Genomic DNA, 26,574 nt, shown 5'->3' on the forward strand with positions numbered 1-26,574 from the left:
GTCTGGCTTATTTTCACCTGGTGCTGCTGGTTATGATTCTTTTCAAACAGACTGATCCATTAAAGCCACAACATTGACAATTGTGCCCTGTGAAGAGTTTAACAGACTCTCTCTCAATGTAAATCAGAGAATAACATACAATGTATTATAAACATTAAATGGTTGTGCTGTGGCTTATTGGAGTAAAAATCACTCAAATCCTAAGTCACCGATATAGTTATGTGACCAGCTGGATATGAAAACTGCTGTAGACTTACATCCAAGGCTTTGTTTAAATTAGCTGTGAGATTGAGAGAAAAATCTCTTCATATTACGTTCCAACCTATGCTGGCCACCACAAAAGCTTAAAAAACATAAAAACACACAATGTTAGTTTATTTAATTAGTTATTGGGGGACACTTATCAGGGAAAACCTGTATCTTGTAGTAATGACACCACTGCCTTTGCAGGTCTTAGTCCTGTAATTCCATTAGGCTGCCGAAGGACAGGAGGCCTGTTTCATCCTCCCAGTCCCTTCATGCAGCACAAGCGAAGACTCGAGGAGCTGTGAGTAATACTTGTGCTCCCAGACCAGCGCCCATACTGACAGCAGTACTGTCACCAGTACATACTGCCAGTGAGGTTTACCTTGAAGAGACGCCTTTGCCAAGAGATTTTGTGACCCTACAGTTTTGAAACGAGGGGACAAAAAGAAGGGCTCATCGCCGTTTCTGTAGCACTTCTTGGTGGTGTCAGTTAAATTGATGCTGATTGATTCCTTTGATTTTGAAAAGGAAGAGCAGATTTGTTCCGGGGACTCAGGAAAAAGGCACTCAACGCGCCAGAGAGAGGATGCTAATCAATATGAATGCAGCCTGGCACACTCCCGGCAGCAGAACTCACTGCAGGGGACTCAGATTAAATCTCAGCTTCCATTAGGTCACTATAAATCAATTGACTTCTGGCTTACAATTCAAATACCCCCTTGAGTGTTGTAAATCAGTTCCGACAGCACTGTGCTTGATCACCAATTACACCCACCTGAACCTCCTTCAAGCAGGGGATCAGCACAGAAACTCAGTTCTTCACTTCCCAACACATACAGAGAAATGCAGCTAAATGAGGTGACCAGCTAGACCACAGCACAGGCGTATTTTAATAAATACGCCTTTAATAATTTTAATAATAATTGCTTACACTTATATAGCGCTTTTCTGGACACTCCACTCAAAGCGCTTTACAGGTAATGGGGACTCCCCTCCACCACCACCAATGTGCAGCATCCACGTGGATGATGCGATGGCAGCCATAGTGCGCCAGAACACTCACCACACATCAGTGGGGGAGGAGAGCAGAGTAATGTAGCCAATTCATAGAGGGGGATTATTAGGAGGCCATGATTGGTAAGGGCCAACGGGAAATTTGGCCAGGATGCCAGGGTTACACCCCTATTCTTTCTGAGAAACGCCCTGGGATTTTTAATGACCACAGAGAGTCAGGACCTCGGTTTTACATCTCATCCAAAGGACGGCGCCTGTTTACAGTATAGTGTCCCCGTCACTATACTGGGCATCCAGGTACTGCCCAGGCTCACACCTGCTTAGCTTTAGTGGATTGCCAGTTGTGAGTTGCAGGGTGATATGGCTGCTGTCTATTTTGAAAACCTTCTTTCCATGCTGCATAGTTTTAATAGTGTTTGTTTTGTTTTGTTCTGTTTTTTTATGTGGGAAGTGGCTACATTCATTTATCTAAATTTCATGATGTGTCATTTCATAGATAACCTGACTTATAGGCTGCCGTTGCACAGTAGGGAACCCAGGGTCATATTCAGAGCTGGAAGTTGGGAACGGCTGAAATTTGCATCACCCAAATTAATATGAAAAATGGAGAACTTACACGTCCCTAGTGTAAACACTACGTTGAGTTTTCACCTGTTTTTCAACAGAAAAACAGGTTTAGATTGACAGTCGTTTAGAGAACGAAGTGCAGTCATTAAACAAAGAGCCGTTGTTGCTGCGTGTGTAACGGAGCACTGAAGGTGGAACAAGGGTGACGTCCCACCCCGTGGACACCTGACAGTGTGGAATTCTCCTTGTCTTTGCCTCTGCACTGACTGACTGACTGGCACTGAGCCACTGTAATCAGTGGGGCAGAGCAATGCCACTCTCGTGACTCGTGACACGTGCACAGGGCTGTCAGCATCAAAGCACAACACTGAACAGGAAGCGTGTCTTCCAGGAGCCTCCACAGCTGCAGAATGGCTTTTTTGCAGCTGCGGAAATGTTTTATCTACAAAACCCTTTTCTGTCTAAGCTCTACAGTGCCGTTTACTGGCAAAAGGTCTATTCAAAGGGTTTGTGAGCAGAATCCGTACAACAAACATGATTATGTCCGATGGTTGCAATCCTGGGGAAATAACCTGCGGTGTACTCTGTTCCTAATGCATGTCCCAGCGGATGAATCCCTCTGCCCTGTGTCTGTGATGCCTGCAGACAGCTTGCTGTGGTGCTAACGCACAGGTTATCTCCCACCAAGATACTTGGTTTTTTGACAGCAACCTGCTGTTGCTGAAACAGTCAGGAATGACTTGTCTCCTAGTAAAAATGTGTCTATTTAGAAAACCTACCCACTGCTGAGATGATCCCTTTTAATATTATTATGTAATCTTCCTAGATGGGATTTTAGCATTGGACCTCTCGTACACATGATCACATGGATAGGATTGCATAACAGGCTACACAATGTCTGCAATTCATTTTTGTAGCTCAGCCTTTGCTCCCCCACTATCAGATCCACATTTAGGCACGATTCTGGCACTAGAAAAATCTCTATAGCAAATATTCATTGAGGTTCAAGAAACAGCTTCAGTAAGCTGTTTCTACTTCAGTCTGTAATTAAAAGTCTCCATGTTTTATTTCAACCAGCATCCTATGGAGAATTTTTTCCTCTTTGCAGTCTGTTTTTAGGCTCCTGGGAGAGATGCAGGATGGCCTTCCTCTCCGACTGTGAGCAGCCTGGTAACGACACGCAGGAGGAGCACGTCTCCTTAAACTCAGATTTTCAGCACCTTTAGACAGGAATATTCTGGCCCAGACTAGAATCTACCCCGTGGTACACCTGCTCTTCTTTACATTGTGCTCTGTTCATTAGAAACACTCTTCCCTCTCCAAAAACTACTCTTTAAATTCTGAAACTTAGTATTACAACGATCATGCAGAGAAGTAACCTCTTCTTGCAGCACAACTGAGCTGGTGCCTGTGTACTGTATCTCACACTCAGCACCACCTAAAAACTAAAGAGTGGCTAAATCCGTCCCCACCATGACAGCAGGGAGCAAGGAATTACTCCTGGATCACACGGCTGTGTGAAACCCGCTATAACTTGTTAAAATCAGCAGGGAAACACCAATCAGAGCACCCTGAAATTACAGAAAAACAGAGAGCTTTTACACAAAGGGTTGTGGGGTACTGCAACAAGGTTTTTATTCTTAGTGCACTCTGTTCGTGAAGACAAACCTAATCTGAACAGTGTGTCTGATAAACAAATAAAGGTATGTTGAATTTTAAAAAAGCAGTGAGATGGGCTCTCTCTTTCCTTGCACAGCAGGGTTCACAGTTGTGAAATCTCAGAGATCTCTTGTAGCTGAGAGAGCCCTGGCACTGTGCAGAAACTACAGCAAATTGCTGCAAAAACATTATTGGTAACTTGTTTCGCACAGAAGACACTTCACAGCACAGAAACAGTCAATCCCTCTCTACTTCCAAAAAGCTAAAAAGGCTTAAAATGAGAGAATACAAAACTGTCATGATCTTTACTACACTTCAATACAGCTCATGGAGGACTGGCCTACCTTACAGCGTACAGTATATTAAAACCTCACTTGCAACAGAAATAATGCAAAGTCTCTTTAGAGTCTGAACAGCAAAGGCAATTCAGCAAAGCTTCTCTGCTGATTCTATAGGAGCCACACAGATTTATAGCATTGATTTGTCTCCGTCCTCTGTGTCTCTCTGCTGGGAAAGATGGAGAGCACTAAGGCTAGCAAGTGTCAGGCCACCTATACCTCTGGGTCTTCCTGCAGGCGCAAATGCAACACACCAAAACAATCAATTCACTGTAAGAGCCCTGGCCATGGTGGGGACTTCATGGAACAAACACAGAGCCAGTCCATTAATAGATAAGCTACACTCAAATGACAGCTTCTTTAAAAATACAATACATACTGTATAAAAGGTAAGACAACAAAAAGACACAAATAAAAAGTTATGACTTTTGTTGTTTTTACTTTACATTCAATATATTACACTAAGTGTGATTAATCAGAATGCAGCTGGAGCAGGCAGAGCGCTGGGGTCCTGCGTCCTTCTGGACTAGAAAGATTCTTCGTTGTGATGAAGTGCGCTGGGCTGGAGCAGATGGCTGAGTGCCCAGAAGAGAGTCCTGCACACAAAACCATTACCACTACAGTAGTTAGCCTTCCCTGCACAGGAATTAAACACCACGCTTATCAGAGTCACGACTATCATTTTTGGACACAGTATCGAAAAATCCCGGCTACAACAGAGACAGCTAACCGAACAGTCTCGATTCATCAGTGTTGGAACGTCTGTTGTTCTTGCAGTTTAACACAACATGCCATTATAATAACAATGGCAAACTTTTAAAAAAATGTACGCAAAGGCAGCTCTCGAGTGAATGCCTAGAGTCGTTGTGAAATTCTCTCCTCGATCTTGTGATCGTGCATCTGATCATGTTTAAGCCTGAGTGTTGGGACAGGACTGGTGTGGCTGTGCCGAGGCCTTTCTTAGAGATGCCCTTTAAGTCACACGGCTTAACTGAGTCGCATTAACGGGTATTAACTTTAATTATGAAGGTGTGGGTGAGAGCAGTGGGGGAAGATATTTTTGTCTGTTATCAGCAGATAATTGCGTCACCTGAAGACAGAACCAAACCTAATTGTGTTGCTACTCCACACAAGCACCCGACATATCGGGTCCTGGCCGGCGGGGCCAGTGACAGCTGTCAGAGGAGAAAGTGATCAGCAATCAAGGGTGTCTCACAGGCACCGAGCGTAACGAGTTCAAGGAAGTTCGTGTGGGCTTGAAGTGAAAGCAGTTTTTAAAAAAAAAAACAAGAAAGGGTTAGGGCAGTTATTTCCCAGAGGGCTGGTGTTTAGGGGTAGCAGTGCATAAAAACGGTTGATCCTGTTCAATGAAACAACAACGTGCTTGTCACATTTTATTGTCTTGCAGCACAATTCCCAAATATTTCAGTACACTGAAGAGGAGAACCCCTCCCGACGCTGACCCGGTACCAGCCCCGACCGCTCCCTGCCACACACGGTCACCCCGCTGACGGACAGCGCTCCCCGCTCTCCGCTGTGCGCCCGGCCGGGGACGGGGAGAGAGGCCGGGAGCGGCTGGGAGGACGGGCTCTCACGTACTGTATCCATCCCCGCTCGCTCGACCCCCCGTCCTCCCGGGAACCCCAGTCCGCCGGCCTGCCCCCCGGCGGGCGGGTCGGGCGGACGAGGCCCCGGCGTCACTTCCTGGCTGCTGTCAGCCGGAGGGGAGCAGGCGATGCAGGCAGCCAGGCGGAGGGCAGAGCAGAGCGGGGGAGGCGGCGGAGGGAGGAGGCGGTAGAGAGACGCGCACCGGGCGAGCTGGCGCACAAGACCAGCCGCAGACATCGGGTTGGCGCTTCGCAGCCGGACATGGGGAGCCCGGACGGCTTTTAAACGCATGAACGGGCGCCCCGGACGCTTTTGCGTAAACGCGCTCCTGGCCCAGAGCCCTCGCCGGCGGTGACGGGGGGAGAGAGGAGACATTTCCGTATGTGTTTGTGAGGGTGTCGCTGGGGGAGCTCACGGATTTCACCAGGATGCTGCGCTGGATCCGACAGCAGCTGGTAAGGAGGTCTCCGCTCTTCTCCTGGGGGTGGCCGAGCCGGCCGATCGCTTCCTCCGAGCTTGCGTGCGTGGCGGGAGGTGCTGAACCGCGGTTCCCGGCGGAGGCTGCAGCCAGCCGGCCGGGCGGGCCGTGGCGAGAGGCGCAGGCCCAGCGCCGTGCCGAGGCCCCGGGCTGTCGCGTCTGCCTGCCCCGCCACGACCCGCCGGAGCTCCGGGCTGCTGACAGTCCCCGGCGAGGCGGCCGACGTGTTGCCGAGGGTGGCGCTCAGGCAGCTGGGTTTTATTTCGCATCGGCTCGGGCTTGTCTATCGTGGCAGCCCCTGTCGGAGCCGGCGACCCGTCTTCAGCACCTCTCTAGTGTGGTTGTTGCTCTGGGGGTGTCATTACCTGCCCCACAGGAGCGGCCACACGATCAGGAGTAACCAGGTGTCTCACGACAGACACACCCAGATCATCCTCATCGTGTCTCCAGGTGTTTGTCAAGAGCAGTGAACCCGTCTGCGGTAGTGGTTTGCACAACCCGCAGCGCAGCTGTCCTGTAACGCGTGTATCGAGTACGGGGTGAAACAAGTGCGTAATTAACTCTGAATGCATATAAATATATCCCATTATTTCCTCGATAGGCAGCAGAAAGTGAAGTTCAAGTTTATTGTCATTATACTCATACACGGGTATATGGTCTAACGAAATGCTATTTAGCTAGTTCTCAGACGATAAGCAGTACAAAAAAAACAGAAAAGTTTTTTTAAAGATTTTTTTTCTCTTTTTAAAGAAAAAGGCAGTGTGCAAAACAACATCAGCTGTGCAAAATCATACATCAACAGAAAGAAATCAAGGATGGAAAATTATGGGGAGTGAACTTCTTGACATGCGAGTTGGAGGTAGATTTCAATGTGTGTTTTGAGTTGTGATGAAGAGAGAAGGCACTGTGAGGGTTCAGATCGTAGGTGAGAGAGGCTGGGAGTTTCATGGTTTGATAGTAGGGGGGAAAAAGCTGTCTCTGAGTCTGGTAGTCCGGGCCCGAATGCTCCGGTACCGTTTTCCAGATGGTAGAGGGTCAAAGAGTCTGTAGCTGTAGAAAGTCCGAGGTGTGTGAGCATTTTAACTCGTGTAACATTTCTTCACTAGGTGGCTGAAGCTCACACGCTTGTATTTGCAGATTGCATGACGTTCCTGAAGACATTCAGGAGTTTTAAGAACCGCCCGGGGTTAGCCCTGCAGAGGCGGTGTGGGGTCGCGTCTTCATGAACCTGTTGAGCAGTTCAGCTGCGAGAGCTGGGTCGCTCGACAGAGCCCATTCGACTCACTAACCCGTTTGACAGCTATTAAACTACTGTAGCATAGAAAAGAATATGTGTGGGCGTCTTTATTTTTTTAATTGAAGTCTGTTCCTGTGTGTCCTGGTAGCGCAGAGGGGCAGGTGAGTTAGGGTAAGGTGAAGTATTTTGCCCCTGCCCCTGCCCATGGGGGTGTCAGGATGTGTTAGTGGCGCAAGTCTGCTTCTTGCATGCAGGGATATTTGCAATCGGAAACTTTTTTTTTTTAATGTGGTGCTTCTCGCTCTGACGTTAGACTTGGGGTTTCGTTTTCAGGATTTGTTTTCCTTCGTTTCTTTTCTTTTAATGTGCATGTCCCGTCCCCCCCAACTCTGAGGGCTGACCGCCTATCCCGCCCTGAAGTGGGCGGAGCCCGCAGCTGAGCTTCTCGCAGGCGTGTGGTCTCGGGTCCGAGCCCACGTGGTTTCCGCGCTTGCGAGACGCCCACGGTACGAACTTGCCCTGAGCCGGGTTTCGACATTGCTGGCAGGTCCCGGGGATTGTGAAGCCGTTTCCGCGTTGCGCACAACGTTGCCTCTGTGTAACGGTTCCAGGACACTGTGTCACTCAGATTGGGTAATGATTAGCAACGTTTCATGAATTATCTTCGGATTTTCTGGTATGTGAGCACAAAGTTCCCGAACAGGAGGGTACATGCGGACGCATGACTCGAGTTATGTCCGACTTTGTGTTGAAAACGCATCCGTGGAGAGCTGTACTCAAAGGTACAAGAACATGTCAAAGAGGCGTTCAACAGATGCAAAGAGGGCATATTTGCATTTTGAAGGAGTATTTAATACAGGGCCTTGGGCTGGGAACTGACTGCCACCCTAATTCAAAGCCTTCAGTCACTTTTGCGGAGTGGTGTTTTAGATAGCCTAACATGCCGACCGCAGGCAGGGAGACCTGCTGTGCTCCGGCTTGCTCAGTTGAAGTCCTGCATGCTCGTGAAGACAGGACTGCATCTGTGCTTACATGTGCATGAGCCTGTCTGTCTGAGCGGGCTCTAGTTTGGAGGAAGGGCACTACAGGCTTCAAGCAGGGGACCTCAGGTGCTGGGGTCCCTGTGGGACCGCGATGTGACAGAGCGTCGTCAGTGTGCTGTTTACGAACACGGACAGCTTGGAAAAGAAGGTTTCAGCACGTTGCATAACTGGCTGATGAAAACAGATAGTGACACCTTTTTAATTAACGCTGTGGTGCCAGATTCCAGTATTCAGTGTTACTGCATTTTCACATTCCTTCACATCTTCATGTGCAGCACAGAATTTAGATAGATGATGATGGTTTGCTTCAGCTACGGTGCTCTAACAAGATCACATGGAGAATGGGGCTTCAAGGTGAGATGTCACAGATACAGTAGCTTGAGAATTATTATAGTATTTTTTTAATGTTCTCACTTTTTAAAAATGAGTAATGTTCGAAAGCTTCAGTAGCAAAAGTCGTTCAAATATGCTCCCAAAAATGTTGACCTTTCTTATTTTTGAGTATGATGATGGCTCATGGAGATTGAGTTTCTGGGGACCTGTGCACTGAACCCGGAGCAGAAGCTGTGGTGCTGGGTATGATTCCAGACCCCCTGCGCGGGCCGGTACTTCGGTGCCGAAGGCTGATCCGCTCTCTCCGTGCACACTGGGCCTGTGGGCCACTTTGCCGTCGGGAAAGAGCAGTTGTTCCGTTTGGAAAGATAAGGGGGTCGATTGATCCATTCAGCAGATGTCGGAAGCCCTGAAAATGACTACATGGCTAGAAAGGCAATGCAGTTGAGGCTCAGATGAAGGCAACCTGAGGCCCACCCATCAATCACAAATCTCTGCTTCTACCTCATAGAAGGCTGCCTTTAGGTGCTGGGCTCTTAATTGGGTCTTAAATGGGAATACAAGTTTTATTTAGGAATAGGTCTGCAAATGTCTTTTTCCTTTTGAGGGAAGACAGGCAAAAGCAGTTGTTTTTTATAGATGTGAAATAATTACTGTATTTGTTTGGATTTGCCATATTCATAAATTTAACAGTGCTGGAAACTTTTCTGAGGCATCATTTTAAAGATGATAGGTGGGGACATTAACCCTGTTTATGTTGACACTATTAAGGCATTATATGTAACCATTGTTTTGAAAACACTTTCTTAACTTGTGGTCACATTTTGACAGGATGCTCAGTGACCTTTCCAGCTGTGGTGTAGATAGTGAATCTTTAACTTCCTCTGCAGTTGCTGTTAACCTGCCTCATTGACATGTTTGCAAGGAGATTTCATTGCCAGTTATCAACAGAACTGTCTGAATGGGAAACAACACCCTGCTTACGTACAGGTTTGGAAGACAAGGTTGTTGGAGTGTACTCTGCGTTGAGCTCAGTGAAACATTAACAGTCAAGACACGGTCAAGTTATGTTACATGTCTTCAACTCTGATATTCATGGTCCCGAATGAAAAAGGTTTTACTGCTGTACATCTTGCTATATCACACACCAGTGAAGCCCGTCGTGGTGAGATGGCGGTATACAGGCTTCCTTCAACGAATTGTTTCATGACTGCAGGTCAAAAGAAGACCGATGAAGGTCTGGCCTTCCTGCTCTGTCTGCACCAGTAGACAGACTGTGTGGCAGGCGAAGACTTCAGGCCTGAACGGAGCAGCCTCAGTGATGCACGAGTTTGAAAGCTGATGGTGACCTGCGGTGACCGATTGATGAGTGATGGTCTTGGTGGATAGAGGGACTAGATGGTTTCTTTTTGCGGCACCACACACTACAGCACAGCACACCTGTGCTCTGATTTCTTTTGTGTTTCCTTGAGGTAGATGTTTAACTGAAAAGCATGTAAATTTATGAAAAAGCATGTTAAAATTAGTAGTAGAACGTATGGCAAGTTAAACTTATCGTTTAAGATAAAATTGTGGTGTTTAATGGCAAGGAGGCCAGACTGTATTTGGAATGGCAGAGTTGATGCAGAGCTATGAATACACACGGGTGAAACTTGAGTTGGATGAAAGAATTCGACCTGAATGACCTGGATTGGTCCGATAAGTAGGGGGATGTGAATTGGAGCTGAATTAGGGGCGCTGACCACCATTGATGGAAGGGACTGTAAGGTTTATATTGGGAGATATTGTTACAGTCTCAGTTGTGTTAGTCTGTTCTGGAGTAGACGTAGAACATCGGGCTTTGAATTGAATGTGTCGTTTGTGAGGCAGTGCTGCCTATTCTCTCTGCAAAGTGAGTGGGCTACAACGACCCGTCTTATAATTAGCCCACAGAACAAAAGGCAAACAAAAATGAATGGAGTGAACGCATCGCCCCAGTGTGGGCCGATGTCTTCTGATGTTGCTAATTTGAGTTCAGTCTTAGTTGTATGCGTGACAACCGAGTAACATACTCTTGTTCTCTACTGAGAGAGTTCATGCCACCCTCGGAGGACTCGTGTTGGTGTTGGTGTTTACTGATGTCAGCTCAGTCATGCGCTTGCCAGCTCCTCTCTGGTAGCGACGTGCGTGTGACCACAGCAGAAGGACAGGCCTGTGACGGTTAGCACAGCTTCACACACAATATTTAGCAGTGATTAGTAAGCGATTAGAGTCTCACTGGCCTGTGCAGTAATCCTGTTTATCACCCAGCTCTGATCCCATCTGACTGTAGGCTTTGTCGGAGCCGAGCAGCAGGGGACAGTTCTACCTGCAGTGTCCTGTCATGTGCCCATGCCAGTGCCCAGCCAGCCTGTTCAGCATCAGGCACACTGATAATTAACAAGAGAGGAGCTCAGGAGGGTCAATGATCCAGTTATCCCTGGGGAGAGACTGGTATTTATCTTTTCAGAATACGTTGTTTCACGGTGAGGAACCCAGTCCCTGTTTTAGGAAGACTGGAGAGCCAGGAGTACTGACTGACAGTTCGAATTGCACTTCGCTGAGGAGAAATGTCTGTTCCAGTGTTCAGTGCTGTATGGGTGGACAGTTCAATTCCTAGAGATTCAGTGTCTGGATTCAAGTTCTGCTCGTCCTCTCATCAGTTGTTTAAGATTGGGTGAGAGAAACCACAGTGTTGGTAAAGTTAGTAAATTGAGAGCAGGCTGCTGAAATGAAACCACGAGACTGCCGGGGCTGCCCAGGGTGATCATATGAGGATACTGCCAATGCGATCAGCTATTGAAATATTAAAGTCCTGTCCCAATACATCTGCTGGGTTCATCCCAGTGTGACATCTCCTCCGCCAGCCTTGTGACATCAGCGGTGATCTAATAGGTCAGTCAGATGATGATGTAATGTTGCAGGTTTCAAACTGTTGGTGACTGCTGGCCAGCAGTAGAGCTCACAGGGAATGATGTAGTGCCCTGACTGGCATTATAAAGATTTATTACTCCTGCTAAAAGCTTTGGCACATCCTGAACAGAGTAACCGCCTGTCCTTTTGCAGAAATATCAGTTATACAGGTGACAGATGTACGTGGTCAAAACCTTAATGAGAACGTTGCGTGTTGTTTTAATGCAAACGTGTATTTTGTCTGGGGTTTTAATGGGAATTTGCACAGTTTACCGTTGGCTGTACCTTTTTGATAACAGGATGAAGCTCGGCTTCACTGCTCTCCTCCAGGCCATCTTAAATTAGTCTTGAAATGCCACTCCAACACCTTACAGGATTTGAAATGGAAAGTGTCATGTACCGGGTTTTTTTTAGTTTCTGGGTTTAGTGCTTTCTAATTTTCCATTTAGAACACAGCAGTTTATTGAAAAGGACCTGATGAAAATGCATGAGTCAATTTTTGTAACTGTCACGTCTTAAATTAAAAATGTTATGCATTTGCTTAGAAACAAAACATTGATTTTATGCACTATGGTAAAATGAATTCCTTTGCCAACATTTTCTAAAATGCAGTTAGTTCAAAATGAAATAATGCAGTAATGCTGTATTGCCAAGATATATTTCAACTAATTCTGTGTGGTATGACAACACCTCTTCTTGAGAGAGAAAGGCACTGCAGAGAATGGTGAATGTGGCCCAGAAGATCATCGGCTGTGGTCTCACAGAGATTAAACAGCTCTATGAGGACCGCTGCCGTGGTAGAATTCTGGCCATCACAGAGGACAGTCACCACCCTGGGCATGAGCTCTTCACCCCACTGCCCTCAGGCAAGAGATACAAGAGCATACGGACACTTGCCACCAGATTTTTCAACAGCTTCTACCCACAAGCAGTGAGACTGGCGAACACATTTGGCCATGCCCCACGGACCACACCTACACCATCTACTTCATTATAATCTACCTCATTATTGCACATCCGCAGTCATTGTTTACATTCGAACTGTTTACTTGTTTGCTTGTGCATTGTCCACTGTTTGTTTGTATATCGCCTTGATGCACTGTCTGCACTTTGTGTTTTTACACTTGTTTTAACAATCGAGATACTTTCTATAAGTAAGAATTCCATTGTACCAGTACATGTACTGGTTACATATGGCAATAAAGTTCAAGCTCAAGAGAGATTTAGCATGGAAGTCCAGGGCATGAAAAAGCACACAAGAAAAGCCTTACAGCTCTGCGTGAAGCTTTAACTGGAAGACTTGCATAAGGGCTCAGGAAGTGTCTCGCTGTAACCAAAGAAGGTTCCTCTTTTTACCCCTCATTAGAAGTTGTTATTGTGTTTAATACTATTAGGGGAAAAAATGTTCAAAGTCACTGGCTTATTCATGCAAAGTATTCTGTGAGGTGAAGAGCCTCTCGGTGTGGTGTTGGCTGTGGCCGAGCTGTCCAGTGCCCCGAAGCCTTGTGGGGAAGCCCGATTAAAAGCATGTGTGTCTCCCTTCCTTTCAATGTAACTCTGCTGCATGCAGTTTCTGTTTGTTGAAAGAATGTTTTAGGTTTGGCTTGGATCAGCTGTTACAGACAGACACTGGTGTTACAGTAGTGCAGTAGCATTACAACTATTTGAAGGTATAAGATTCCTTCCTTGTTAATTCCTGTCTATTTGTATTTAACAGATCTTTATAGTAATAATGAGAGCTAGAACGTTTTTTTCTAATGCAACCTTAGTGTTTTAGTGATCTTTTATATTTTTAAGTTTTAGTTTTTTGTTGGATACAGTATGTCGCCTATTCCATCATTTGAAATGTCTCATTCCCTGGTTTTGTGTCATCTGGGCTGAACAGTATAAGAAATAAAAGGAGACACTGTGTTTCAAGTTATTTACAATGGTATTTTCTGCTTAGTAATATATCTCTTCACGATACAATCCTGTTAGATTCAGGACAAATGACATATCAGGACTTTGTTGTCTTGTAGAATACGTTGTACAGTCAGCGTCTTTCTCTCTGAATAAGAACATTTAACAAATGAGAGGAGACCATTTGTCCAGTCTACCTCATTTGATTGCTAATACATTGTTAATCTATAGATCTGCTCCAGCCGTTTCTTGAAAGAACCCAGGGCATCGGTTTTAACCACATGACTGGGCAGCTTATTCCAGACGCCCACATTCCTTTGTGAAAAGACAGCAGCCATATCACCCTGCAGCTCACAAGTGGCAGCCTACTGAAGCCTGGCCAGTGTGAGCCTGGCCAGTACCTGGATGAGAGACCCCTGGGAAAAACTAAGGCTGCTGCTGGAAGAGGTGTTAGTGGAGTCAGTGGGGGGTGCTCACCCTGCGGTCTGTGTGGGTCCTTATGCCCAAGGATAGTGACGGGGACACTATACTGTAAAAAGGCGCAGTCCTTCAGATGAGATGTAAAAAAGAGGTCCTGACTCCCTGTGGTCTTTAAAAATCCCAGGGCATTTCTCAAAAAGACTAGGGGTGTTACCCCTGTTGTCTTGGCCAAATTTCCCCTTGGCCTTTACCAATCATGGCTTCCTAATGACCCCCATCTCTGACCAGGCTTCATCACTCTGCTCTCCTCCCCACTGAGAGCTGGTGTGTGGGGAGCGGACTGGCGCACTCTGGCTGCTGTCACATCATCCAGGTGGGGCTGCACACTGGGGGTGGTGGAGGAGGGGATCCCCATTACCTGTAAAGCGCTTTGAGTGGAGTGTCCAGAAAAGCGCTATATATATATATGTAAGGAGTTTTTATGAAAGATGTGCCTCCTGCTCTCGGTTCGAGTGCTTTAACTGGTCAGTCCCATTTGGGTTCTCTGGTTCACGTCTCCTTGCCGGTTCCGAAGAGGGTAACAGATAACGAGGCCCTGCACTAATCCAAGAACAACAATGTTTGGTCACCACATTAGTACACAATATTCCGCAAGCGCCGAGCTAAACGAGCAGTATCTGTACGTCCCGGTGAGGTCCTTACCCAGCCAGCACTTCCTTCTTCGCGGTGTGCAGTAGATAGATCAGCCAGTATTTTGTTGGAGCAATAACACTGAGAGATGTTTGGTTTATCCTCTCCGTCACGAGCAGAGCCAAGCCGGCTGCCTCAGAGAAGTCTTGCTGACTGACTTGTTTTCCGCCCACCTCTCTCCAGGGTTTCGACCCCCCACACCAAAGTGACACCAGGACGGTCTACATAGCCAACAGATTCCCTCAACATGGACACTACGTCCCGCAAAAGTTTGCTGACAATAGGATCATATCCTCTAAGGTGAGGCAGAAACGTGTTTCCCTGCAGCATCCCCAGAAATGTTACGTTTTTGTACCTTTTTTTTTTTTGCACCAATCTCAGTGTCACTGTATCCTGTGAACAGTGCTGGGCCTCACTAGTATTTGAATTCATATCTTGTGGGGATCCTCAAATTTCAGAGCAGTTTTGGATAAAAATAATTAAATGCATTATCAGAGATTTTTATTCTCTTGCTCTGTTTGTTTTTAATCGATGTATTGTCATTTATTTCTCTTTTCTTTGCAGTATACCATTTGGAATTTTGTTCCCAAGAATATGTTTGAACAGTTCAGGAGAATAGCCAATTTTTATTTTCTCATTATCTTCCTTGTCCAGGTATGTGTCTCTGTTCTCTCTGTCTGCCGCTGAGCTCTCGCGGTGCTAACTGTTGCTGGCTACAACAACGTGAGTCATTGCTTATCAGTGGGCGAGATGTCGCAGATTATTCTTTATTTTTTAATGCAAGCAGTGACCAAGAAGGCCAACAGCAATATTTTGACGTGCATCAGGAAGGGCTCGCTAGGCAGCAGACCTTACTGTCATTTGTTCAGTCGTTGGTTTAGTTTGCTTGACAGAGATTAAAATTAAGTGTGGCCTGCAGGGTGTTTCCCAGACGTTTCTGTCAGGGTGATGGTGCCATAGTCAGACAAGAGCTTTTTTCCAGTTACTCTCCTGTTACAGGATGGCCGAATGCTCTCCATCAGGCTGGCCTCGCATTTCCAATGAACGTTCAAGGTCATACCTCTGTTTGACATATATTTCCCGCTTCCCCTTAAAAGACAGTCAGGAGTCCGTCTCAGAAGTAAAAATAAGTTTTTATTTCAAGCGCATGGGAGCAAAACACGCAGAGATGCTCGGTGTCTTTTTCTCAAAGTAATTAAACTAGAACAGTCCTTAATTATCTATCACGCTTCCCTGTGCTTACAAGATTGGCAGTGTTCCAAAATCATGCACATCTTCCTCCTTCCCTATTGGCTAAAGATAACTTATTTTAACATAATTGGTTACTTAGGTTCGTAGCACAGCCTCCCTGTATAACTGTATAGAGTTACATAGTATCCCCTGTGTCCAGCATTCTTCCAATTCAGTTCAAGCCAGTTCTCAATATCCACCTTAGAAAATATTGCTTCTTTTGCAGGAAAAGTGTGTACGAAGTTCACAGAGACCCTCTGAGCACCTCGGGAATGGGATTAAAAACGTGGTGCTGCTCTTCCTTTGCTTAAGGGAGGACTGTGCGCGGCTCAGTTGCTGGTGTTCTGCCTGTCTGTTGTCCGTTTTTGTGAGGAAAAATATGGGTTTATGGTTGATTTATGTCTTTCAAAATGTTGTTATTCATACTCAGGGACTGGTTATCGTTGTTGTTTTTATTGTTTTGTCTATATGATATGTTAGTTCAACCTCACGGCCAAACCACATATTGAGATTGAAAGATTGAAATTGCCGATTAACGTCTTCATGTCTGCCGTTCAGCTCATGATCGATACCCCCACTTCTCCGGTGACCAGCGGGCTTCCTCTGTTCTTCGTCATCACCGTGACGGCGATAAAGCAGGTGAGGCCTTAGCTGTTACTCCACTGGTCAACAGGCTGGTCCTGAATCCACACACGCACACATCCACATCAGTGTTTCATTCCTTACTGTTTAAATCACTGTTAGGATGCCTTTTTAACAGGGTCTTCCCATCGCTGAGTTTTCCGAATAGTGTTAGTTCTTAAGCTGTGGTTGAAACCAGTGCTTGACGGTTTAGGTGTCCTTTCGAAGGTGTGGTGCAGCAGCTTTCTTCACATGCCTTGTCAGTGTTGTTTCTTCACTTCTTTGCACGTTAAAATCCCTGCCTACCGTCCTGGCGCAGCGCTGACCTGTGCTGCAAGTAACATGCCATAGCAGGACATGCGTCTGTGCATGCAGGCTGTCCTACAGCTGTGCTGCCGCTGATCCCCGCAGGGTTACGAGGACTGGCTGCGGCACAAAGCGGACAACGAGGTCAACGGAGCCCCGGTGTACGTGGTCCGCAGCGGAGGCCTGGTGCAGACGAGGTCCAAGAACATCCGGGTGAGCCCAGGGTTCGAGGGAGGCTCCTGTCCATGTGCGCCCCTGACCTCCGGCTAGAACAGATGTGTGGAGAGAAACCCCCAACTCTTCTCTTTACCCAACATATTGTAGTGCTGCAAAACATGCCAGTTTTTTTTTTACCAGTGTTGATTTTGTGTCAGAATATAATAATAATAATTGCTTACACTTATATAGCGCTTTTCTGGACACTCCACTCAAAGCGCTTTACAGGTAATGGGAACTCCCCTCCACCACCACCAATGTGCAGCATCCACCTGGATGAATATAGTGTTGATTTCTTTTAAAATTTAAAACAGAGCCTGAATGTCAATTCATAGTTTTTTTTTTAAAACAACATACCATGTCAAAATTGCCTGTCTCTTCTCTTGTAGGTTGGGGATATTGTTCAAGTAGCCAAAGATGAAACCTTCCCTGCCGATTTAGTGCTGCTGTCGTCTGACAGACTGGAGGGGACGTGCCACATAACCACGGCCAGCTTGGACGGAGAGACGAACTTGAAGGTCGGTGTTGTCCTTCTTATCTGAAAAGGAATAGCTAGAGAGACTTTGAGGGGGAAAAAGAAAAACAAGACCATGGTAAATGATATCCTTTGAGGGACTACTTTGCATTCATTTTTGATAACTGTTTTTCACAATTAAATATTTTATCTGTGTAGTTGTTTGTACGCAGATGGTTTCAAGTAATATCTGACCCTTTTCCTGATTGACATTTGTTACTTTTTTCAATTAGAATCGCCAGCTGGTCTATATCCACCCTGTTAGTTTTTATCAATAAAAATAAGTTTTTACAGTTGTGTGTTTTTCATGCCTTGGGCTGCGCACATGCGTCATGTAGGCCGTTGTCTCCGGCCTGCCCACTTCAAGCCACTGCTCTTCTGACACGTCTCGGCCAGCACAGCCCTGCTGCTCGCACCGGAGTGCTCTCCCCCACAGCACCGCACGTGTGCCAGAGAGCCCTGGCCCGCTGAACCCCAGCATCACTGCTCGGGGAGTCCCTGTCAAATTTTGCTATTGACGTGACCCAGGCTCGAGCCCGTGACTGTGTGACCCTGATCTGCACTCGGCCATGTGCCTTTACTGGCTTTCTCGGGAGGCCCCAGTGTTAAAACCACAAAGGCGTTAAGGGTCAAGACAAACGTAGCTTTATTCTTTCCTTGCGATAGCTGTTGGACTCTCACTTGTCATTTTTGTTAGTGCTGTTAACCTGGGAGATGCCAGCTTGAATTCAGCGTAAGGGTCCATCCTCCAGGCTGCTTGTTCATCTGACTTCTCTCATGGCTGCTAACGAAACCCCTTTCTCAGGTGCTTCCATTGCAGTGGGCTTTGAGTCACTTCAGACAGACAGAAGCCTCAAGGGCACAAGTTTGCATTAAAAATTGTGATAATCTATGTGGCTAATGTGAAACACTATCTGTTTTTAACAGCTTGTTAGGATGCGTGCGATAAAAGATTGCTACCATACTTCTCACTGAAGCAGCGTCTGGTGATTCCAATGTTTTATTTTTCGGAAACCCCGGTTTAACGAGGGCGAACATCTTGTCCCTGCAGACACATTTTGCCGTCCCCGAGACGGCGGTGTCGCAGTCCATCTCCCAGCTGGAGGCGCTGGTGGCTGTCGTGGAATGCCAGCAGCCAGAGGCAGACCTGTACAGGTACGTGGAAGTATAATGTGCCCTTCATAGCTGTGCTATCAATAATCATATCAATGCTATCAACACTGAACTGCTGTTCTTGATCGATCAAGATAACTTGAAGATGGATTGCATTTTAAAAATTCTCCCTTTCCTGTATAATCTCTTGCCGATGTGGCTCAGTTTTTAAATTTGGATTTACTGAGACTCTGAGTTATGGGGAGCGGGAACATGCTACGCTGTTGAATCTGAGGATTGTGTTGCAGGTGACACGACGTTCTTAATCCCTTGCACTGGCTAAAAAAAAAACTTTTCTGTTCAGGTTTGTCGGAAGGATAACCATAACCCAGCAGGGTGAAGAAATTGTGAGGTAAGATTTGTTTGTTCAAGAGCTCGAGGTTCTCACGGTTATAAATGCAGAACAGGACTGTTATTATGCTGCCGTCGGCTACTGACACAGCAGAGATGGTTGAGGGATTCCTCCAAAGCAGATGTTAAAAACTCTTCCTGCCCATATTGAAATACTCATTAATCTGAATGGATGCTTGGTCTGACGTGTTTGTAATCTTCATTTCCGTTGCTGGTGTCGTTGCCTCAGACCCTTAGGACCAGAAAACCTGCTGCTGAGGGGGGCCAGACTGAAAAACACCAAAGAAATATTTGGTATGTTTCTCTAAATGCACTTCGCTCGGCTCGGGGCCTGTAATTGGTTTCAAGGGAAAATTAATTTAAACTGCATGAAGGTGAAAGAGGGCCTTCTGTAAAAGCTGAATAATTGATGCAGCGATCTGATTAAATGTTGACATTGACATTGCTCCTGAGAGCGAACGTCTAATTGGATCTTGTTTGCTTTGCCTTCGTGCACATCGTGCTGGAAGGTAGCAGCTCCTGCCTCAGTAGTTGCTTGTTGGCCTTGAGAGCTCAGCGGTGCCACGTGGACAGTAACTCTCCCGGGCTCGTTTCAGGTGTGGCCGTGTACACGGGGATGGAGACCAAGATGGCCTTGAACTACAAGTGCAAATCGCAGAAACGCTCCGCTGTGGAGAAGTAAGTTTGGGAAGTAGTTTACTTCCTTTGCAGGGAAAGAGTGTAAGAAAGTTTAAAGTCACGCAGACGTTCTCTGGCCTGTTGGATTGCAAGATCAGAGCATCCTGTCCAGCCATTCCTTGAAAAAGTTTGTCTCCTGAAATGTGGCAGGGCTGCCTGGTCTACACCCACCTTCCTTTGCAGCTTGCCAGGATGGTACTAGAGCTGCATCAACAGATTGTTTGGATGATGTTTTCTGGGAGGTCAGAGTGGCGCAGATTAGCATGAAAACTTTCACCTGTTCTCATAATTGGAGTAAACTGACAAGTCACACACAGCAACACTGGTGCGTAAACTACAGCTGCAACTCTGCCTGGTACAGCAAAACCTAAGAATCAAATGATTTCTTCCAGCTCCCGCTATTCATAACTGAAGTGTGTTTTCAGATAAACACCAGCCTCTTCTCTCCCACTTAAGGTCCATGAACACGTTTCTCATCATTTACCTGGGCATCCTGCTGTTTGAGGCCGTGGTCAGCACCATCCTGAAGTACGCCTGGCAAGCAGAGCCGAAGTGGAACGAGCCTTGGTACAACGAGAAGACCGAGCAGGAGAGGAACAGCAGCCAAGTAAGTGTGACGAGAGCTGGCAAGCCTGCCATCCGAGGGCGTGATGCCAACCTAATCGCCCCCACAGCGGGCGTGGCGCCCCCTGTGAGCAAGAGGCAGCTGCTCATCTTGCAGGCGATCACGCAGGTGCTGTTCCCAATTCAGTTTTTGCGGAATCAGAAGAGGGCAGCTAAAGTTGATACAAAATTCGGCTTTCTCATCCTGCGTCTCGCTCCTAGTAGCTGAAGAAGATGTGTGCTTTTTGTTCCTGCATCACAGTTTGTTTTATCGCAGATTTGTGCGCCGTATCGCAGTTAAAAGCACTGCTTGTGAACTTTCCCTGACGTGCCTTCTTGAATTCTTTCTCGATGGACGGGATCTGCCTTGCCAGCACATGCAGCCTTAGAACATCTCGTTTTGAAGCAGGCGTCCCTGATGAAAGTCGCCCCCCGCTACACGACATTCCGCACTTCGCACATGGTGGTAAAAAATTCCCAGCACGTGTCTTTTTTTAAGGCACCAAAAGCCAGCAGTCCAGTGCTTTGTGGATTATTCTGTTCTGGAAATGAAAAAATATTGTGAAGATAAAAATCCAACATTGCAGATTCTTGTGGAGACTGCTGTTGCGCGCATCTTAGACTACAAATCATTAAGGCCCAGCATTAAAAGTTGAGCATCAGTGGTCCAACCAGTGGATCAAGGTCTGATCATTAACATCAAATGCTAAAACAGTGTTTGAAAAACATCTGCCCTGAAGCAGCAGAATGACCTTGTTGGTTTAGACAAGACCACAATTCAGAAGGAGTTGGTGACGCTGTCTTTGTTTTAGGTACATTACTTGTGTGCACCCCTGTGCTCAAGCTAATTACATTGTTCTTTACAGATATTAATTCCCTCTTCAGAGTCATTTCACAATACGTTGCATTATTTAAGAATGTAACCTGGACTAATGCCGCCCTCTGTGCTGTATTCGTTAAGCTACAAGTGAAACACACACTCAGTCTAACTCACAGTCTCTCGCAGGACCTTCTTCTAGACTGAAAGCTTCTCAGTCGCCTGGGCGAGGATCGTGCTCTTCCAGTTCTGAGCCCTCCACATTGACATTGTTCCTATGGGGAACATGCTTTTATTTTGCTATGTGTCATGACTTTCTGATCCCTCACCCCGATGTAGATCAGGGGCTGCCTGTGTTTGAGAGATCTCTTTTTCGCTGGCTCCTCTCCAGTTTTTCAGGGTTTTTTTTACAGGCACAACGAGGATTGTTTATTGATTAATTATTCATCCAGCTTGGCTGCAAAGACGCATCACCTCCACAAATGTTTCTGTTCAGTATCATACCCAACACCAGCTACTTGTTGTATGTGGTGAACCACCAATCATTGCAATAAATGAGTCAATGAATTAGAAAACGGAACAAAGCAAAGGAAATTCAACAAAGCTCAAAATGTATCTGCATGAAAGTACCAGTTTAGAGTTTAGACAGAGGGATGCTGACATGTGCTGATAGTGTGCAGACAGTGTGGAGTGGAAACACACTCAGTTAGAGCAGCACACAAGAGGCTGCAGACCGTGGGTGTGGGGCAGCATGAGTGCAGTTGCTCACGAACGATGACTGAAACATGGGGCCCTGCCTGCAGCTGCCCTGAATGCTTGCAAGTTGACAGCTTGACATATGGAGACCTATTAAGCATGTAAAGTCTAATTAGGTGTTCATAATGATTATCATGTGCTGAGGGGAAAGGCCTCAGGTGTGAGTGATGTATTTTTCTGTTATGTCAGGATAGCTCCAAGAGGGAGAATAACGGTTGTGGCAGCATCACAGCTGGTTACAACAGAAGGCCTACAAAACACACCCACGCAGAGGCTACAGCAGATGAGTCAAAATATTGTGACAAGGAATAAGAAAAAGTGTCTTTCAAAGCATTTGCTTGGCTTGGGTCTCTGACATTTGATATAATTCAATTACAAACCAGAGGCTGTATGCTGAAGATGGTTAAAAATGTGAGACATTTTTCCACAGCTCAGAAAGTAAAGCCTGAACTCTGTCCTTTTTATTGCATTACAGATTTTGAAGTTCATTTCGGATTTTCTTGCTTTCCTGGTGCTCTACAATTTCATTATCCCTATCTCGCTCTACGTGACTGTGGAGATGCAGAAGTTCCTAGGCTCCTTTTTCATTGGCTGGGACCTGGATCTCTACCACGAGGAGACAGACCAGAGGGCTCAGGTGAACACCTCTGACCTCAACGAGGAGCTGGGTCAGGTACGTGAGCGAACGTTCATGTTGAGCACAGGCTGCAGGATTCGTCTCGTGCCTCGCGTTTCCCTGCACTGCTGTGATGCCGTGCACACTCTGGGTCTCAGTCTGTTCTATTGCATGTTCCAGGTCGAGTATGTGTTCACCGACAAGACCGGGACTCTGACAGAGAATGAAATGGAGTTCCGCGAATGCTCCATAAACGGCATTAAGTACCAAGAGATTAACGGCAGGCTGGTCCCGGAAGGAATGATGGAAGACTCTCCAGACGGACCCTTGTCCAATCTGGTAACTGTCTTTTCACCCGACGTCATCCCAGATTGTAAACACTGTCATATTTCAACAGGCCCATCTGAAAACGATGCTTAAGTTGAGCTAGTTATTGTTTTTTAGTCTTAATTTCTAACTGAAAAATACCAGAAAGGCCTAATTTCAACAGCAGCACAGGGCTGTGCAAAAGTGTCTTGATAAAAGCAAGAAGTTTTGCAACGAGAGTCCTGGCAAGGTGGTATCTTTCAGAGAAACGCGCGACTCCGCCTTGGGCGTCTGTGTCAGTGTGCAGTCTGTGATGTTGTTTCTGCCCGCCTGGCTTGCCGTGCAGAGCAGGGAGGAGGAGCTGTTCCTGAAGGCCGTGTCCCTGTGCCACACGGTGCAGATCAGCTACGACGAGATGGATGGTCCCACCGACGCGCTCCGGCAGGCCAACGGGATCACGCCCCAGATGGAGTACTACGCCTCCTCGCCAGACGAGAAAGCTTTAGTGGAGGCGACTAAAAGGTGAGGAAATTAATCGTACCTACTTGGCTCCAGGGATCGTGAAACTATAGATGTGCAACAGTAAGGATTTCCTGAGGTGACAAGGTCAATAATTCCCCATCTTCTTCCCGGCTGTGAGTTAGTCAGGTGGTGCATCATTACCTGTACTGGAAGTCGCCATTCTGCAAACCCGCCACGTTGTCTCGACGTCTCGCTCCTAGCAACCCCCTGTACACGGGTGTCCAAGCGTCTGGTATCGATCACTGTGGCACAACCCAGCCTCAAACCCTTAGAGCTCCAGCTTGAAAACTTGAAAGAGCCTTGCCCTTTCACATTAATCTTTCTAATTGGGAAGGTTTAATTGGTAGGATGGTTTAAACTCAGAAATACTGCTGCATTTACTTCAACAAAATACTGTTAAAGATGTGTGTCTATTTCTATTTCAAATGTTTGGATGTTTGGAGGGAGAGTCCCTTGAGATTTTTGGGCTTATAAAAGAAAATGTGAGTTACCTGTTACATCTTTAATACAATCTTTAATTTTTCTTACTAGTTTTACAGTATGCATTTTGATTTTTAAAGCAGTACATTTTGAAATTGTACATGAAGTAGTTTACCTTTTACAGTTACAAAGATTTCACAGTAATTTCACAGGATTCTTGTTGGAAAGGTGTGAAGATGTATTTTATTGCAGAAATTGTGAATATCATTGCGCAGATACCATTTAGAGTGTGTGACTTTGTGCATTTGGCTTCATTGCAGGATGGGAGTGTCCTTCGCAGGAAGCAATGGAGAAACTATGGAAATTAAAACATTTGGAAAATCCGAGAAGTAACCATTTTTGTTGTATTGATTGAATTATTACTGCAGATGAACCAGTTTTCAAAAGATACATATTTTTTTTCCAAATGCCACTCAAAGATTTATCGAAGCTTACCTTATGATCTTACTACTCAAAGCTTTTAATTTACTTTTTTCAGTTAAATCGCATAATGTTTTCCTGAGAGCAGGAAACTAATACAAAGCTTGGCAGAGAGTGGCAGCTCCTGAGAAACAAGCCTCTATTTGCAGGGACAGCGGGAGACGTGGCGATTACTGTCAGGACCCAGGATTTGCTCTTCCAGAGACTTTTCCATCATCTCTTATTGCACTCGATCACTTTTATTTTTAGTCACAGGGTAAAACATACATTGTTTTGAAATCTGTCTGTGGCATTTTGGAAGCTACATGTGAATCTCTTCTCATCTTTTTTTCACAGGTATAAACTGCTCCATGTTTTAGAGTTTGATGCGAATAGAAGAAGGATGAGCGTGCTGTTACAGACCCCATCAGGTTTGTGTGTTTTAGGTGGGGGGGGGGAAGATAAGTTTAACATTGCATTTTTTATAATAAGGCTGTGTTTAATTTGCAGGGGAAAAGATGCTGTTCACAAAGGGAGCGGAGTCGTCCATCCTGCCAAATACAAAAGGCGGAGAAATAGATAAAACGCGGATCCATGTGGATGAATTTGCATTGGTAATTAAGTTTTTTGTCATGTACCCGCAGTGCATTCACTATCCCTTACTACATGTGTCTGCCTGTGTATGTATCAGTTTATCTGCGTGGTGATCTATACCTGTCTCCTAGCAGTATTTCTACATTTCCATCTCTGGGCATGTCTTTCTTTCTATCTGTAAGTGCATCTGTCTTGGATCAGTTATCTACTACCAGCCAAAACAGCCTAGTTGACCTGGATGGCTTCCTCTTGTTTGCCACCTCTTATTTCCTCTCATCCTTGCGGTGCTTGCCGGCTACTACAGCAGAGGCACGGGGAAATGCTGGTGTGCTCGTCGTGTCCCTGCCTGGTCTCGAGCGCCCACGTCGGTGGCACTCTTGCGTGATAGTCTTTCGTTGGCCAGCAAGCACGAGCTCCCACCAGCACGGGGTCCTTCAGCGGGCGCTGGCCCCAGGAGTACTGGCCGCAGAATTGGAACGGGCCGCTCGGTGCAAACCAGCCCTTCGTCTGTGGACAGCTGCGTGGCCTTGCCACTCGCACGTGCCGTTAAATTTCTTCTGCTCTTGTCCGGCTGCCCGCAGAAAGGCCTGAGGACCCTGGTGGTGGCCTGCAGGCGCTTCTCCGCGGAGGAGTACGAGGAGGTGGACCGGCGGCTCCACGAGGCCCGGACGGCTCTCCAGCAGCGGGACGAGCGCCTGGCCGAGGTCTTCAGCTTCATCGAGAGGGACCTGGAGCTGCTGGGGGCCACCGGGGTGGAGGACAAGTAGGAGCCCGGGCGCACGTTCCTCTGCAGTGCACCTTCGCCTGCCCCCCTGCCTCCAGATTCGCTGGGAGCAATGCCAGATGGAGCTGGATGATCATGAGTGCCCTGCATTCTCTAGCGTAAAAGCAGTGGCTGTGTTCTCCCTGTCTGCAGTACCGTGATCATCCATCTTCCCTGTACTTCCATTATCTTTGATTTCAAATGTGAAGCGTTGATCATTTAATATCAGAAACATGAATGACTGCCTTCCACCTTACCATAAAGCTGAAGGAGCAGCCCTGCGGATGACACACGCTGTGTGGCAGTCACTGTAATATTCTTTCTAATGTCCAGCAAGGGGAGGTTGAGGGTGTAGTAAGGAGGAAAAGGCCATCAGTGTATCTGTTTTATTTGCTCTTTATTACTCGTTCACAAATATGATCCACTTGTGTGATCAGAATAATGGCTTCCTATAGCCTTCCTGTAATGGCTTTCCCTGTAGAGGAAAGAGACTTCAAAGAAACATTATTTTACATCATGTTCCCAAAAAGGATCATTCTCTTTAATTCTTTCATTGTTCTTTGTTGCACTGAAAACCTGTTGACAGAATAATCCTGAAATTAAAGTATCTGAATTGTCCCTGAAGTTGCATAAAGCAAGAGTGGTCACTCAGCTACATGAGCTAACAGTGGCTAAACATTTGTCTCAGTGCTTTGAAAGTAGAGGAAAAATGGCTAATCAGGCTAATTAGACATTTTGTTACCTAGTAATCACCCTTTTTTCAATTAATTTGAAGTTTTATCCCTGTGTTCTCAGTGACATATGTATCAGATATAATATCTAATATCTCTACCGCTGATGTGATAAGTGTTCAAATGAGGATTATGGTAGTGGCTGGTCTGCTGGGCTCTGACAGAATGGCTGTGTGTGCAGATTGCAGGAGAAGGTGCAGGAGACTATCGAGGCCCTGAGGCTGGCCGGGATCAAGGTGTGGGTGCTGACGGGGGACAAGCACGAGACGGCCGTCAGCGTCAGCCTGTCCTGCGGTCACTTCCACAGGACCATGAACATCCTGGAGCTCCTCCAGCAGAAATCGGACAACGAATGTGCCGAGCAGCTGAGGAGGCTTGCCAGAAGGTAAGTCCGACTGCTCTCGTTTTTCTGTAACCTGTCGGGCTGAAACGCTCTGCCCAGCTTCATTGCTGAAG

At 46.4% G+C, this 26,574-nt stretch overlaps 1 protein-coding gene and 1 long non-coding RNA gene across 16 annotated transcripts in view; both read left to right on the forward strand.

Annotated features, from left to right (window-relative positions):
* The first annotated feature begins 5,271 nt into the window (after positions 1-5,271).
* The window catches only part of atp11b (ATPase phospholipid transporting 11B), a 42,121-nt gene continuing 20,818 nt past the window's right edge, over positions 5,272-26,574 (forward strand). For 5 of the 15 annotated variants that reach the window (XR_001480069.2, XM_015360769.2, XM_015360767.2 and 2 more), the window contains exons 1-19: positions 5,274-5,887; positions 14,647-14,763; positions 15,028-15,117; positions 16,252-16,332; positions 16,726-16,833; positions 17,226-17,354; positions 18,402-18,505; positions 18,807-18,854; positions 19,083-19,147; positions 19,450-19,531; positions 19,988-20,138; positions 22,183-22,380; positions 22,504-22,662; positions 22,976-23,151; positions 23,892-23,960; positions 24,388-24,461; positions 24,541-24,644; positions 25,206-25,387; positions 26,300-26,503. Coding sequence is in view for 14 of the 15 variants with exons in the window: in XM_015360769.2 (XP_015216255.1) it covers positions 5,861-5,887; positions 14,647-14,763; positions 15,028-15,117; positions 16,252-16,332; positions 16,726-16,833; positions 17,226-17,354; positions 18,402-18,505; positions 18,807-18,854; positions 19,083-19,147; positions 19,450-19,531; positions 19,988-20,138; positions 22,183-22,380; positions 22,504-22,662; positions 22,976-23,151; positions 23,892-23,960; positions 24,388-24,461; positions 24,541-24,644; positions 25,206-25,387; positions 26,300-26,503 (2,168 nt within the window). In the remaining variant the exon portion in view is untranslated. Of the gene's footprint in view, positions 5,888-14,646; positions 14,764-15,027; positions 15,118-16,251; positions 16,333-16,725; positions 16,834-17,225; positions 17,355-18,401; positions 18,506-18,806; positions 18,855-19,082; positions 19,148-19,449; positions 19,532-19,987; positions 20,139-22,182; positions 22,381-22,503; positions 22,663-22,975; positions 23,152-23,891; positions 23,961-24,387; positions 24,462-24,540; positions 24,645-25,205; positions 25,388-26,299; positions 26,504-26,574 lie in introns of all 15 variants that reach the window. The other 10 variants (XM_015360760.2, XM_015360776.2, XM_015360775.2 and 7 more) reach the window with 7 other exon arrangements.
* On the forward strand, positions 5,911-7,243 carry LOC138242215 (uncharacterized). Its single transcript, XR_011191470.1, has 3 exons — positions 5,911-6,458; positions 6,661-6,769; positions 7,048-7,243. It is a non-coding gene; the product is annotated as an uncharacterized lncRNA (long non-coding RNA).

Source organism: Lepisosteus oculatus, chromosome 13, assembly GCF_040954835.1.
Source record: "Lepisosteus oculatus isolate fLepOcu1 chromosome 13, fLepOcu1.hap2, whole genome shotgun sequence".
In the NCBI taxonomy this organism is placed as follows: domain Eukaryota; kingdom Metazoa; phylum Chordata; class Actinopteri; order Semionotiformes; family Lepisosteidae; genus Lepisosteus; species Lepisosteus oculatus.